The sequence below is a fragment of the Sodiomyces alcalophilus genome, assembly GCF_042370955.1.
Source record: "Sodiomyces alcalophilus JCM 7366 unplaced genomic scaffold ACRALscaffold_8, whole genome shotgun sequence".
Lineage (NCBI taxonomy): Eukaryota > Fungi > Ascomycota > Sordariomycetes > Glomerellales > Plectosphaerellaceae > Sodiomyces > Sodiomyces alcalophilus.
Genome location: NW_027263539.1, coordinates 239,986 through 255,609, shown reverse-complemented (window position 1 = coordinate 255,609; position 15,624 = coordinate 239,986). Strand labels below are relative to the sequence as shown.

The 15,624-nt window shown below is 45.4% G+C and overlaps 3 protein-coding genes across 3 annotated transcripts; 1 reads left to right on the top strand and 2 right to left on the bottom strand.

The window, feature by feature from the left end:
- Positions 1–147: 147 nt before the first annotated feature.
- On the top strand, positions 148–747 carry ACRALDRAFT_1072332 (uncharacterized protein; the record flags this gene model as incomplete). The annotated part of the gene is made up of 1 exon (XM_071017966.1): positions 148–747. The coding sequence occupies one exon, from the start codon at positions 148–150 to the stop codon at positions 745–747; it is 600 nt and encodes a 199-aa protein (XP_070871401.1).
- Positions 748–1,162: 415 nt separating this feature from the next.
- ACRALDRAFT_2044195 (uncharacterized protein) lies at positions 1,163–2,195 on the bottom strand (the record flags this gene model as incomplete). Its single annotated transcript, XM_071021410.1, has 5 exons — positions 1,163–1,330; positions 1,420–1,520; positions 1,615–1,773; positions 1,950–2,015; positions 2,105–2,195. The coding sequence occupies 5 exons, from the start codon at positions 2,193–2,195 to the stop codon at positions 1,163–1,165; spliced, it is 585 nt and encodes a 194-aa protein (XP_070871400.1).
- Positions 2,196–2,588: 393 nt separating this feature from the next.
- On the bottom strand, positions 2,589–4,492 carry ACRALDRAFT_1077682 (uncharacterized protein). Its single transcript, XM_071018674.1, has 3 exons — positions 3,912–4,492; positions 3,736–3,848; positions 2,589–3,664 (listed from the first exon to the last, which is right to left on the bottom strand). The coding sequence occupies exons 1-3, from the start codon at positions 4,197–4,199 to the stop codon at positions 2,854–2,856; spliced, it is 1,212 nt and encodes a 403-aa protein (XP_070871399.1). The 5' UTR covers positions 4,200–4,492; the 3' UTR covers positions 2,589–2,853.
- Positions 4,493–15,624: the final 11,132 nt, after the last annotated feature.

The following is a 15,624-nucleotide window of genomic DNA, read 5'->3' as shown; positions in this document are numbered from 1 at the left end:
TATGGGAGGCGTACATATCACAACGCTGACTTTCTTGATACCAACTCGAAAGCGAGGGATACATACGAATAGTCGGAACTCTATCCGCTCCCCTCGGCGACTCAGAAGCTCCAAATCCGTCCCAAACACAAAAGACACGCCAAAGCCATGGCCGAACCCAAGATCAATTCCAAGAACCTCTCCTACACCTCGACCCTCCCTCCTTTCCTCCGCGCCCTCCACGCCCAAGCCTCAGGCGACGCCGCATCGGGACCAGACCCCATCTTGGCCGCGCGCCGCCGCGCGGCCAAGAAGCGCTCCGACAGTGAAGAAGCCGAAGACCAACCCCTCGTGGTAGACAAGAGCGGCAACGTCGTCCGGGTCGGCGTCGATGCGGAGGGAAGACTCCAGGAAGAACCCGCGCATAGGGGAGAGGACCCAGCAGACAAAAACATAGAAGCGGACGAGGCTCGGAGAGAACGAGAAAGAGAAAAGGAAAGAGAAAAGATTGCCAACATCGGGCCTGGTCGGAAACGAAAAGTCGGCAGGGTTATTGGTGGTGGTGATGACGACGACGGGGAGCAGGCTGAGGGGGTGAGGAGCGGGAAAAGGACGACGGAAGAGGAAGCTGAGGGTTCAAGTAGGTCAAAAAAGGGAGAAGTGGGTGGCGAGCAGAAAGATGCGAAGCATGCGAAGAACGGTCAAGGTAATCCACCCAAGGCCAAGAAGAAGGCGAAGAAGATCAAGCTGAGCTTCGATCCGGAATGATGTGGCCTTGTTCATCGATCTGAATCCACTCCTACCTTTCCCTTGGGCCCAACGGCTAATTCTACGGATACATTTCGCAAAGGCGATACAAAACCGTGGACCATGACATGGGCGAGAACCACAACGGACCAGCAGATAGATACCCACGTAGCTTCCATTCTAGGAGGCAAATCAGATATGTACGCAAAACGAAAATTACGTCTCACTCAAGAAGCATAGGACCTGGAGGAGGGGACAAAAGGAAAATAGACATCTATACAGCAGTGTGTCGAGGTATTCTACACAACCTGGTCGCTCCACCCACGCCTCGGCAACGGCCTTCCACTGCCGCCACACCATCCACACCTGACGGTTCTTTCCCTCGCTCCGCTATTCCACAAATTGAACTCCATATTTACCCCTCCAGCGTGTTCCTTTACATGTAGCGGTACTCGGGCTTGATGTAGTCGGCGAAGGTCTTGGGCTCTTCCAGGCCGCCGGCGTGGTCGTGGTGGGCATGGGGGTCGTCCTCGGGGCCGACGTAGTCCATGGTGTAGACGCTACCGCACTCGGGGCAGCGCTCGAGAGGGCGCTCACGGGACATCTGTGAAGTGAGACAATTAATTCAGTATATGTACCAGACGGGGGTCACGTCAAGGTGGATTGGCATCGACTTGGGGAGTAGAAACATACAGTCAGCCAGTGGACGGTGTGGGAGTCGGCAGGGCTGCCCGTGCAGCCAACGTACTGCTCATCGCCGGCAGAGCGGACGTGGATGGGGTCCTCCATGGTACCTGCGGACGGGTTAATTTCTTCTTTTTCTCTTCTTTTTTTTTCTTCTTCCTAGTTGGGCAGTTTGCGAGGGATTAGTGGGTTGTCGAGGCTTACCGGTGCGCGAGGAGTCCAGAGGACGCATGTTGAAAACGTCAACGCCCTCCATCTTTCCGAGAATCTCGAGACGCTCGAGACCAGTGGCCTGCTCGAGATCGGTAGGGGTAGTGCCTCTGGCGGCACCAGGACCGATCAGGTCCTCATCGGTCTTGACCTCTATATTCCAGCGTGCAATGACCTTGGTTAGCGATTTGATTCCCATCACTGACGTTCATAGGAGGGGATCACGATGGCGCAATGGCATCGAAACATGATGCATGCAATGCCGAGACAGCTTTGTCCGAAATTCGAAAGCTCTCCCCCATCGTGGTCGGTAGCGGGGGGACCCTTACCGCTCAGAGTCTTGTACTTGACCTCCTTGGTGGCAGCAGTGGAATCGGCGGACTTGACGGCGTCACCTAAAGTAGACAAACAATGCCTCGTCAGCTCAACCAGGTCGAGGTGGTGAGGGTGCTGCCCGCGAAAAAAGACGAATTGGAGTTCGTACGCTGGACGAAAGAGGTGGTAAAAGCGCGCCTCGCCATGGGGGCGACGACAGCCCGGCGGGCGGCGGCGGCGGCAGATCGTGTGAGGAACATGGCGACGGCAATGGGCGGTGATCCTTGAGACGAGGTGACGTTGAATGAGGTCGAATTGAGGAGGGATTTGTGATAGTCTGATTAGACGATTTGGAATCGTTCCAAGCTACGGCTATTGCTCGGTCCAGGCCTGAGATGACTAAGCCACTCAAAGCCCAGCGGCTAAGCCTGACTGGGCCTTGATATCACGTGATTTATCAGATACCCATAGGACTGCCGAGGTAGGCTGAAGCATCACGGTGAATTATGTCGTCCCCTGACTCTCAACTAACATCTATATCCCTAGTGACATGCTGTTGCCAGAGCAAAATGGTCGAAGTGAGCTCTGGGGCCCGGGCAATGAATCAGACTGTCAGCGCCAACTCCACTCGAGACGCAGCGCAGTTTCAATGGAATTGCATTGCCGCTACGATTCGGACAAAGTCGTGAAGGAGAATACGATCAAACCAGCGGACCGTGATTATTTCGCCGCCAACCAGATGGGTGCATACGCACCCGTATCTCTTGGATATTTGCCTCGACGGAAATCAGCCTAAATGAATTCCTCTAAGACCCGAAAAATAAGACATGCCCAATTGACGCCATTCCAATATGTTCATTGCGCTCTTCCCTCCGAGATGACCCGCATCCCGATTGCCATGGGGTTGGTATCCCAGCTCTAGGCAATTTGCAGAACAAACTGCGGTCCAAAGCCCTCGGGTCCAAACGTCTCAACGTCGACACTCGCAACGAGCGTCTCACCCAGCGTGCCGTCAGACGGGTCACGGGGCAGCGCCAGCAGTCCCAGCCCGTCAGCGATGTTGGTGCTGAAGAGCAAGTCCTCGCCGGCACCGAGGCTGAACATGCGCGGGTTCACGCCCGCCGAAGACGTCAAGCCGACAAACTCGAGCTTCAACCCCCCAAAGCATGCCGAAGCAGGGACGGCGCGGAAGTGCGCGATGGAATCGGTGGCGCCGCCGGTGATCCTGTTCGAGACGTAGACGTGACGGCCGTCCGCGCTCGTCTCGATCGCGCCTGCCGCGGCGCCGGCGGACGAGTTGGTCGAGCCGCCCAAGGTGCCGAGGGCGGGCTGGGAGGGGCGGAAGTTGATTCCCTCCCCGTCGGCGCCGTAGGTGACGGCGAAGACCTCGACCGTGTTGGCGAGCTCGCAGACCACGACGTAGTGGCTGGCGCTGGTCGGGTCCTGGGCGGACGGGAGGAAGGCGCCGTGGCGGGGCCCGCAGCCCGGGGTGGGAACGCGGGCGACGTTGACGAGGTCCCAGGCGTCGTTGGCGGAGTCGATGAGGAGGATCGAGTCGGTGCCGAGGTCGGCGACGGCGAAGTAGCGGCCCGAAGGGTCGAGGACGGCCTGGTGCGCGCGGGAGGTGTCTTGGCGCTCGTGGGGGCCGAGTTCCTCTTCGGACTTGATGTTCTTGATCAGCTTGGGGGTGTCCTCTGAGACGTCCCAGATGTCGATCTGGCCCTCGGAGCTGGAAGAGGTGCGTTAGCGTTCCAAGTGACAATGAGCCTGGTAGCTTGGGATCCAAAGATTTCGGCTTACTAGGAGCTTCCGACTAGTCGCGTCTTGTCGGCGTTGAAGGCAAGATGGACGACGCCGGTTGATCCTTGGACGATTTCTGGCTCGGAAGAGAGCTCGTTGGTAGAAAGATCAAGCTAGGTGACATGATCCGGTTAGGCACGGTTCTTATTTCAGGCAAGGAGAACTCCCGGACATACCTTGAAGATACGAAGCTGGTCACTGTTCTCGTCGACGGCATAGAGCAGGTTTGGCTCCTTGAAGGCCATCCAGCTGGCGGTGGTGCCCTCGATGGAATTCTCGGCGACAAAATCAAAGCTGGAACCGTCGAAGCTGGCGAGGAGAATCTGGCCTGGGGCGCCGACGAGCAACTTGGAGGTCGTCTCCTGCCGCTTGCCTGCAGTAGCGGAGACGGGGACGGGGCGGGGAATGGAGGCAGCCGAAGCCAGGGCTGCCGTGAAAACGGAAAGTCCAAATTCGAGACGCATCTTGTTGGCTTTGCGAGGTGAGTGGTGAGAATCAAGTCGTATGGTGCAGATTTCGCTGTGTAGATCGATAGTCAAGAGGTGTGCCTGCTTGTGTGTTGCCACTAAATGTTGTAGCAGTAGGCAAGGAGTGCGCGTTAAAAGAGAGCGGCCGGCGGAGAGAAATATATGGTACAAAGTCTCCGAGTCAGTGATGATGTGTATGGAATAATTACCGAGTCGCGAGTCAGAAAACAAACAAGGGAAGGTACTTCAAAATAAGAAAGGGCAGGACATAGGACAGCAAGGGAAAGAAGAAAATGGCAATAGAATGGACAATGAGACGGAGCGAGCACTTTCTTTCAGGGGGAAAGTGGGAATCAGTTCTCATATATCCTTTCTGTTCACCACACAGTCGACCGGAACAATCAGCAACATCAAATGGCATCCGCAGCTACGACCAACACATCAATCAGGGTTAGAAGATCGACATGCAAAAACCCTTTGACAGGTTCGCAGGCAAGGGGAATTAATTGTAAGCGCGATGGTCCCCTGTCGAATGCCCCGGAAATCAGGGGTAAAGGAACAAAGGGATGCGCCCGATACCACGGCACGTACATCTGACCAGATGTGATTCGCTAGACACAGGTTGGCACTGTTACTTCGCACCAACTGCCGCGTGTAATAATAGGATGTTAGAAAGACTTGCCGCAAGCTTACATTGAGGATGCGGTTGGTTCTGTATACATATATTCTTTGTTCCACCTAGGCAAAACAGGCACAGTCTTGTCCGACCAAGCATGATTGGACAGAGGTTGTTGTCCACTGCGCCTCGCGCGAGACGTGAGACATACCTATATACAACGTACAGATTGACTGTGGCTCTAAATACGGCGTCAGGGGGACCGGAAGTTACAGCATGGCTACCGAATCATCGCTGGTTGTTGGGTGAGACGTCGGAACCTACTTACAGTAACTTAACATAAGTGTCAAGCCGATATACGTACCTACGCACACTTATAACGTGGTCTTCTAAGTACATCGGCTCGACAGTTTTGTCTCGTCACTGTAGTATTTGTAAACATACATCCCCTGATTTTCGCCGGGATGTTTACTCGACTGGCATAAGAGGCCCGAAAAACCACCATCTCAATCTGTACCCATGATCCATTTGATTGCCGGCGCTGCTCGTGACTGTGCTTGTCGACTAGTTAAACGCCTACTCACACATCGGTTACCCCATGTCGTCGACTTTGGCCATGTTCGAGTCTGTGATGCCGATTATGCAGGGGCCGTGGACACAATTCAGCCAGGTCCTCATCGGATGGTCGCACAAAGGAGGATGTTTGGAATTTTATTGTCAAAACTGATTTTTTGCGAGACATGATTTTGTAGGAAAACCAGAGTTACTCTATCCCACGGTCAATGCCCGGCTCGCGAGACTCTACGAATCTACGGCTCCCCTCGGTCGCCCAGGAGGAGCGTCCATCGGAGCCGACCAAAATACGGTACACTACAACGTACTTGGTACAGATAGATATACAACGTACAGAAACACCCCCAACTGAACCCCCCGATAGTCCCGGGACCCTAAATAGCGGGTCGTTTATAGTGGGTCACATCCCACCGGCGAGACGGGAAGGGCGGCCCCATCTTTTACCCAGGGTACTTTGTACCTAGTTGACAGTGCGACGAAACGATACTGTACTGTACTTCACGAACAGGATTCGAATCCTGCCCTTTTGTGCATCGTCAATCTCGGATAAAGCCTTGCACTTTTACCCAAGACAGATCTCAGGACTCTTTATCGAGTACCACTATTTGCAGCCGCCCTGTCTGGTATTTGTAGCCCTCTCTATCCTATTTCGGAAGGTTACGTGAGCCCGCGCAGTAGTCTGCATACGCCACTATCTTAGCTACAGATGTCGCGTACCGGTACGTATACATTAGGACAAGACTTTCTCACCTAATCTTATCTCTGATGTCTGTAACTGTAAATTCACTACTTATAATAACCTTCTGTACATGAACCTCTAGGCGATACGAATATATCACGTCTACCTAGAGGTAGAAGAGAGTAGTAGAAAAGGGTGGTGGAAAAGGGTGTGAGAAAAGCTGTGTGATCCGTGGCCGTTATGATAATGCTATTATAGAAGGGGAAATAGCGCTCTAAAACTGTAGGCGTAAATCGCCTATCTGGTGACTTGCCCTGGGCGGGTTACGTGATCCGCCTAATAACCTGCCTGACTTCGCGCTGGTTCGACCCGAACCACTAAACCCAGGTATCGCGACTTACCAACAACTATAACCTGCACTAATAGCCTTTTATCCCTTTTCTCTATTTCGATATCCTCTCCTTCGGTTTCCTCCGATCCAGATATCTTTAATCTTCTTCTTCCAGGCATCTTAAATAATACGCTAGGGACGCTCTTAAATCCATCATTCTTAGTTCCTCCCGCGAGGGCGGTTTTATAGTCTTTAAGTTAACTCCGTCCGCCGTGATATCGTCTCCGTGGTTAATCAGGTATAGGGGTCTTAGAATAACCGGTTTTAGGTGGTCGATATATATCTTCCGATAACGGTTTATAAGGATATCGCCCACGGGTCCGTCTAACCGATTTATTACTATCCAGGAGATATCCGATACCTAATATCGTAACCTATACGGGCCTTTCTATATCGGCTCGAACTTTAATATAGATCTACCCTGTTTATCCGTAAACTCCTATATATATATTCCCTCGTGTATCTAGCGTATCTTTATAGTGGGGAGGATCTTATCGCCTTCCGATATATAAGTCTTAAATCGGTATACCCGGCTTCGTCTCTCCTCCCGGTTTTCGATAACTATATCCAAAGCCGCATAATAATAAAACCTATCTAAGTCCAGGGTAGTCTTAATAGGGTCGTCGATCTCGATAATATTTAGCAGAGGCTTTTTATACGCGTAGATATTATATAAGGTAGTTATTAATATAGGTATCCTATTATCCCTTAGTTCCTAAGCCTATTCTATATTATCTTCCCCGTACTCCGCGTTATCGCCTAATAATAGGGAAAAACCCAGTATCGCCTATACTAGCGCTATCCTAATTACCGATAGGAATCGGGAGTTAAGTTTCTATACGATATTCGGAATCTTAAGATACTACCTAGAGATATCTCTACACGAACGTCTATCTAGCGATTTCGCTACTATATACTTACGAAGTTATATCTTTACTAGCTTCACCGCGCTCTTAGGTAAACCCGTGGAATTTAGGTACGATACCGGCCCGAAAATAATATAGGACCTATAATATTTAGAAACTACGTCGATAATAATATTTTTAAAGTAGGAACCGTTATCGTAATAAAAGAATCTTAGCTATCTAAAAATTAGCGCTATATAAGTATATAAGGCCTAGTATACTAAAAACGTATCCGCGATCTAGGTTAGGATAAGAATTATAAAACGGGTTAGGTAGTTAATAAGCACTAAGACGTATCGATATCCCTTAGCGGAGGGTGGTGTTATCGGTCCTATAAAATCCATCCCTATAAGTTCGAAAGGATAGGCGACTATGATTTTTCCTAGCGGTAGCTTAGGAATTCTAGGTGCGGTTTATTAGTATACTACGCAGGAACGAATATAGTCTATTAAATCTTTTACCCGGTCAGGCCAGAAACATCTACCCTTTAGGTTTACTAGCATAATCTTAATACCGTAATATCCGCTATTATCATAGAACCTTTATAGAATCGGTACCACGTCTCTAAAAGCTATATATCTAGCCAGAGAGTTATCTAATTTAAGTTTATAAAATAGAATACTATAGATACGGTACTTACCGCTAATATATATAAGGACACGGAATATCTTCTTCTAGCGGTATATCGGGGTTAAAAGCATTTCTAGACCCACGATAATCCTTCGAATAACCTGTCCGTACTATTTATCCAGGTCTAAGTCCCTTAATAAGTATCTTAGCAATTCGTTCTTTATCTCCGGAGGTATATCTATACACGAATCGGTCAGTATTAATAGCACCGATCTCTTTTATAAACTACTTAATATAACGGGTATCGTGTTATAGGATAGGGCCGGTGTTAGGTCGATATCGACCTAACCCCGACCTTCCTATTTCCTGCCTAACTTTATTCTAGACTCGACCCGAGTCGATATTAACTCGAGTCTTACTATTATGATTATATTAAGCCGCCTATCTTTTATTAAGAACTCGGGTGCTTATTATCTTTATAGCGGTCTAGGATCGTCCTAGACCCGTAAGGGTATACGGCTCAGCCCGTCTATAATCCTAATAACCTTCTAGGTGTTTAGCCTATAGACGTATATATAATCAAACTCCGTTAACTTCTTAATCCACTTCTATAACTTCCTATAAACTTTAGTTAGTTTATTTATTAACTACGCTAAGCTAAGATAGTCCGTGTAAACCATAATAGGGTGTGGGCTCGAGACAGTTAGCTATTATATCTCCTATAGCGCTCTTAACATAGCCAGGGTTTCCTTTTCTAGGACCAAATATCTTCGCTCGGCCTTATTAAGTCTAAAGGATATAAACTAAACGATTCTTATAGCCGTCTAGTTTTTATCGATAATTTAGGTTCTAGTAGGATATTCGTCCCCCTCTAGTTATATAAGAACTATACCTAATCCGTAATCGGATATATCGGCGGATATATAAAACTATATACCGTCTACTATACTAAAAACGGTATTAGTCTAAATAGCTTTATATAGCTTATCTAAAGCTTCCGCCTATTCTTATCCCTATATCGCTTTAGGCTTACGGATATATTCCCTTTTTATACTCGGTTTTCCTAAAGGGGTGAGTATAGGCCGAAATTCCTAAAACACGGCCTTAATAATATCTTCGAGGCTTACTCTCCCGGGAATATATTTACGGAACGGAGGGGAACACTATAATAGAGGTTAGATCTCCTCCTATAAGCAGGGAGGGTTATCGCGAAACCGTTATATAAAATCTATAAATTTATCGCGGTGCTTATATCCAGGCCGTATACGTCTATTATAAATATAAGTTCCTACTAGGTCCAGGTAGTCTATAAAGAAGTAGCACTTCTTTATTAATAACCCGATTAGTCCCTATATAACGCGCGGAAAATAATATACCTAGAGGTATAGAAAGTGTATAGAAAAATCCGCGCTGCTTATATTATAGTCGTTAATATATAAAAAGAGATTTATTTCTAGCTCGCGTATATAACCTAGGATAAAGGGATAACGGGTCCCTAGGATAGAGGTTCCCTCCCCGTTATCGACGAAGTCGCCGAAAACAAGGTCTCCGAATCTAGTATAGGTGCTAGGTAAGCCGGATAAACCTTATAGTATACGTATATAATACTAAGCCCTATTTAGACCTATCACTATAAAAAGCTTCTAGGATATTTCCTTAAGCTAGATTCCCTAAAAGCCGTTTAACGTATCGTAACTTAAATATATAGTTAGTCTCCCCTAATAAACTAAATCCATATCGGTTTCTAAATTATAATAAAGGTAAGCTAGTCTCTCCGAAGCCTAATTAATAATCCGAAAATCATAGACGACTCGAAGAACTTCCCTTTCCCCGGGCTTAGGTTTATTTCCAGGTTTCGGCGGGTAAAGAGTTAGGGCCACCTAAGGTGCCCGAAATACCTTAATAAGGATACCCGCCCGCTCTATTTCAGGCATAGCGACTTTAGCGAAGTCCCTCTATTATCTACCGTACCTCTATTACCTTTATCGGGCTAGGGGCGTCTCGCTATCCTTAATCTTAACTTAATATATAATTCGTTAAGTGACTTTAATATCTTCTATCGTTATAGTAAATATATCCCGGTACGTGTACAGGAGGACTTTTACTAGGTCCCTCTTCTTAGAGGTATTCGCTATATTCCTAATTATAATATTAGTCGAGTTAAACCAGGTATATACCTCGGATAGTAATATATCGGATAAATTACGGAATATATAGAGAAAATCAAACCGTAAGGGGTATCCCTTAATTTACTTAAAAACGCTAGAAATTAGCTCCTCCGGCTAGGGTATAGGATTCTAGCATAAATATTCTAGCGATAGCGCTAGAATACTCGATAATACTACCGGTAAAAGGACTTCTCCCCACTACTCCGATAAAAGGTTATTCTATTATTCGGTCGGTTCCTTAGACTTATTACCCGGGTTATTCCCCTATATATTATCTATACTTAGAGTGCTTCCCACGGACTCCCGGATTAAGGTCGCGTACACGGCTACGTTATGCACGGACAGGGATCCACGCAGGACTTCTCCTCTTAGCTAGGACGGTATAAGTTCGGGAGGGTATTCCTCTATATTTATATCGTTCTAAGATATACCGGAATTACTTCCCGACACGATTTCGCCCCTCCGTATCCCTTAGTTCTAGGTCAGAGTAAAAGGTTAAGGTAGAGATATCTCCTCCTCGCTTACCGTTCTGCTAATACTATAAACTTACGGGGCGGTCTAAGAAACGCGTATACTATTAATCTAATAATTTAAATAACGGGTAATACTAGGAATATCTTAGGGATTAGATATATTTCCTTAGGGTTTACTTAGAATGATTCTATTATCGCTAACGGCTTCTAATAGGGGTGACCGTTCCTCTAAACGGGTTCTTTATGGTAGAGTGACTTCCTATTCACCGTTAGGCGAGTGCACGCCCCCGTCTAATATACCGCGTTTATAACCTTCTAAAATAAACGTGAATAATAAGAAAAGAATATCGAAATATAAATAACGATATCGTTAATTTACTATTAATAGTATATCTCGTAAAAAAAGGTGATAATAATCTTCTTCTTAATAAAAACTCGTTACTATAATAATAGTGGATAATAATAATTAAGAACAGAGAAAAAAAAAGGGTTATTATAATAATAAAAAGAAAAAAAAGAAAATAGTAGACCGGAAAACTCCTACCGAAAGCTTCGGTAAACAGAAGATATCTCCTGCCCCACCTAAAAGATATCTCCTAGGCAGGTAACCTATAACCCTCCTCCCTTCCTATTTTATAAACGGATACTTTTTTCTATACCTAAAATATTCCCCCGTAATAAAACCCCGATATACCTCCTCCCGACTCGCTTACCTAAGTCTATATCTATCCTTCCTATACCTCCTATATCGGGCGTTTCCTGCCTAACTTTAATACTTATCTAATAATCTTATAGCTATCTTCTCCCTGCTTACCGCTAATATATCCTTTAGGCGACACAGGATCTTGTTATCCTATTTATCTCCAGAGTTATCCGTGTTATTGTTAATAAGTTCCTCGGTATCGTTTAGATACGGCGGTAAGATTAGGGTATTCTTTTTATCGGGGCGGACCGTGTAGTATCTAGGGCTAGGGTGGAGAGGCATTTTCTCGGAATATCCGTTAAGTCTAGTCACCGTAAGACTCTTTTCCTAATAGTCCACCACTACCTATACCCGCCTATACTATTATTTGCCTAGCAGGATATCCTATTCCTCTAAATCCCCTAGGATAAATATCTGGATTATAGAAAGCACTCCTCTAACCACTAGCTTAAGGAGGCAGTAGTTAGAAACAGGTAGAATTTCGTTATCGGCTAAGCGTATAATATATAGGGTTTCTAACTTATAGACAGGGAACGAATAATATCGAATAAAACGCCGGCTTACCGCCTCTATAGTAGACCCAGAATCCAGAAGTACTATATCCGAATAGATATCTTCTACCCTAGCAAAAATATAAGATAATATATTCGGTATATATACGTCTAGCCTAAAGGCTATATCCTTATAAGGATAGGCGATATCGCCGTCCTCTTTCTTAAGGGTTATATATATAACGCGTCCTACTAGCTATATATTTAGATTATGCACCGCTTCGATCACCGATAAGATATAGGTAGCGCGTTTCTTCTTAACGGCTCGTGCCCTATTCGCCTCCCCTTTACCGTCGGTCTTAGAAAGTTCCGCCTAGATAATATAATAAAGTTCGGCTTATATTAATAGCGAAGCCTGGAATAGCTATATTAAATTCATAGAAACGGTTTAGGTTACTAGAAAGTTAGTTATAGAAAACGGAGCCGTCCCCGTTATTTTTATACCACGAATTAGCTTAAGGCCTCTAAACTTCTTAATATCCTTACGTTTATCCCCGTTCGCGATATATTAATCCTCTACTTTGACCACGGATAGTATAGGATATTTACGCGATCTTAGTTAGGCTTATAGCCGGCTTAAAGGTGGGATATCCGTGTTTACCTTAGGTTCGGGAGGGTAAGCTCTAACAGGTTCTACCCGCGGGTCCTGGTAGATATCGGGGGTTATCGACTCTGGTTCTTATTATCTCTTAGCTGCTATAACGGCTTTTAAGATGCTTCCCTCCTAGAGGTTTAGGAACCGACCTAAGAGTTCGTGTAATTCTTACTCCTGCTATAATATTAATAGTATCCCCTTCTTTTCCGTCTATCTATCTCTAAAAGTTAACTTAGCGATATACTATAGCGGTGGAATGTCTCTAACCCTTTCTAAAGTCACCGCCTGGTAAATATATATACTAGTGCTATTACCGGCGTCCCTACTCCCTACCTCCTCGGGCATAGCCCTCGATAACTCCCTATATATCCGATTAATATTATAAAGGATAGTATACACAGGTATAGGCGCCTACGTATCCGACTATATGGGTTTTATATTAGTAGGGTTCTTCTAACCTTGCTTTTATTCTCGTAACTCCTTATCCCGGGCAGCCAGTATCTTATCCTTATATACTTCCTAGGTCTCGCGTCTCTATCTCTATTACTCGCGTAAACCCCGGGCTAGGTAATCCTTAATAAGATGTCCCTAATTACCGCACCTAAAACAGAATACTCGCTTTATATTAGGCGTATACGGTAATAAGGGTCGATACTAGTTAGATAAAGACGACGATAACTTATATAGGTTAAATAACCTACCGTTAGCTGGTTATAAACTCTGCTCCGCTAAACGACTCGCGATATACTCTATCCAACGTTCCTGAGTTTCCCCTATCTTACTCAGGCTCTTTAGGGCTTAGGCACTTAGTATACCGATATCGATAACCCCTAAGGCCCCACGCCTCGTCGTTAATTCCGATATATCGTGATAATCTTATACCGTTCCGATAATCAGGTTTTTAATATCCTTAAATATAACCGTTTTCTTAAGGACACTATTCTTTATTAGGCCTATGGTAATCAGTAAATCCTTAACACGTATACGAATAGCCTAATTAACCTCGCTATCCACTATATATTCAAAGAATCTTCGTATAAGTAGTCGGCGGATATCCTCCGATATATATTATTCGTTTAAACGCATAGCCCGCTTAATATATTCCACTAACTACTCCTTATTCTTTTACTAAAATAAGGATACTTCCAGAACGATATCCCCCTCTTCCCGGTCGTTATCGTCGTCCTTAAACTCCTCGAGGAACTTAGTCTTAACCTTATCCTAGCTAGACCGGTCGTCCTTACCTAGACGTTTCCACTAAGACAGTGCGCGCCCCACTAAGTTTATACGCATTAATCTTACTCTTATCCGTTCCTTAGTGTTTTCCGGGATACCCGTCCCTATAAGGACTATAGCGTCCTTAATATCGTCCACGAATTCCGATACTAGGTACTCTCCTTCCACCGCTAGGAACTTACCGATAGTATTTACCCTAGACGCGGCCTGTATCGTTATAGCAGGTAGAACGATAACGGGCGTACCGGTAGTTTAGGTACTTAGTTCCTAGGCGCTTATTTCCGAGTAAACGGAGGGTGGTAAGTCTAAATACTCTATAAAAATGGATTAAGAAGGGGAAGGTTATCGATATATAAATAAGTCTGGTAAGGGTTACGGAATAGATAACACTAGCCTTATAAAAGCGGGTGTGTTAGATACGATATAAGATAGTAGTCTACGGGTTAGCTTCTATAGTAGCGGGATCTTTGATAATAAAGACCGGTTCCCTGGTATAGAGTAGGAAAGTAATAATTACTTACGGTAAGAAAATAACTTTTAGTCTAATATTAAGCTAGGAAATATAAGTAAAAGGAAATATTTAGGATAATATTACGTTCTTAGAAGGTTTTTGTGTTTTTTAAAACTAATCGTCTACTATATTATAATATATATAAAAGATAATAATCCGGAAATTCGGGGGGGGGGGTCTTGTTCTTAAAAGGTTTTTTTCTCCACTAAGCGGGGTAAACCTATCGCGCGTATCTCCTTCCCTGGTCTCTTTAAGTCTGCTTATAATTATTACCACTTCCTCGTAGCGTCATAGCCAAACCTTCTCTAGAGAGGTACCGGCGATATCACTAGTACCTCCCCTAATACCGTAAAAATAAAGTTCCGATATACCTTTACTTATAATAGGAATATCTAATCTCGCCTCGTACCGACTCTAAGTTAGCATAGCTTATACTTCGCACCCTCCTAGGACGCGTCTATATCCTAGAATAGAACTTCCGGTTTTTAGGTTTCGATTACTTTAGCCCTTTTCGATCCGGACGGTTATTTCTTTTTTAGGCTCCCTATAATAACGGGTCGATATCGACCCGTGGAGGCGCTATATTAAACCAGAGATCGCTAACGGGTATGCCTCCTTATTCCTCGGATACGCTTATATATCTCCTATTCCTACTTATATTATTATCTCCCGGCTAATCAGTATCTGTATATCCCTTTATACCTTCCCCCTATCTATAGTTCGGTTATCTAGTCGATATATAATAAAGGACGTGTCTTTATAGAATAGGGATATAGTAAGAACAAAAACCTAGGGAGCGTGTCGCACTATCTATACGTGTATCGTGTTTAAATCGTCTTAGGTGTTATATTAGGTGTTAGTAACGATATCGCCGCCTCTCGGTCTCTTAGGAGATTCTTTTAGGTCTCCCTAGGACGTTATCGTGATGTTATTCTTAGTCGGTGGAATCTTAGGTATCTAATTTCCACCTCTTATTAGGTAAACCCCTTCTAGCAGGTCGCGTGTTCTTTTACCGGGTACTTTATCTAAAGGTCTTCCTCCTTATAGGCACGTTATCTTATAAGTGCGTCGATAATAAATCTTAGTGTTTTTCTTTCCTCCCGTAGATATCTGCGGGCTCTTTTCTTAGTATCGGATTACCCTTAATAGGCCGGATGTTTATAAAGCTTCCGATAATCAAAATAAAGGATAAAATATCGGGATTAGCTAGATTAGAATGGCTATAGCCTCCCCCGAGTCACTATTAAGAAAAGCTATATGATCCGTGGCCGTTATAATAATGCTATTATAGAAGGGGAAATAGCGCTCTAAAACTATAGGCGTAAATCGCCTATCTGGTGACTTGCCCTGGGCGGGTCACGTGATCCGCCCAACAGGTGGTGGAAAAGGGTGGAAAAGAGTGGTGGAAAAGAGGGCGGAAAAAATTTTCTCGTACAAAGGATGCCTACGGA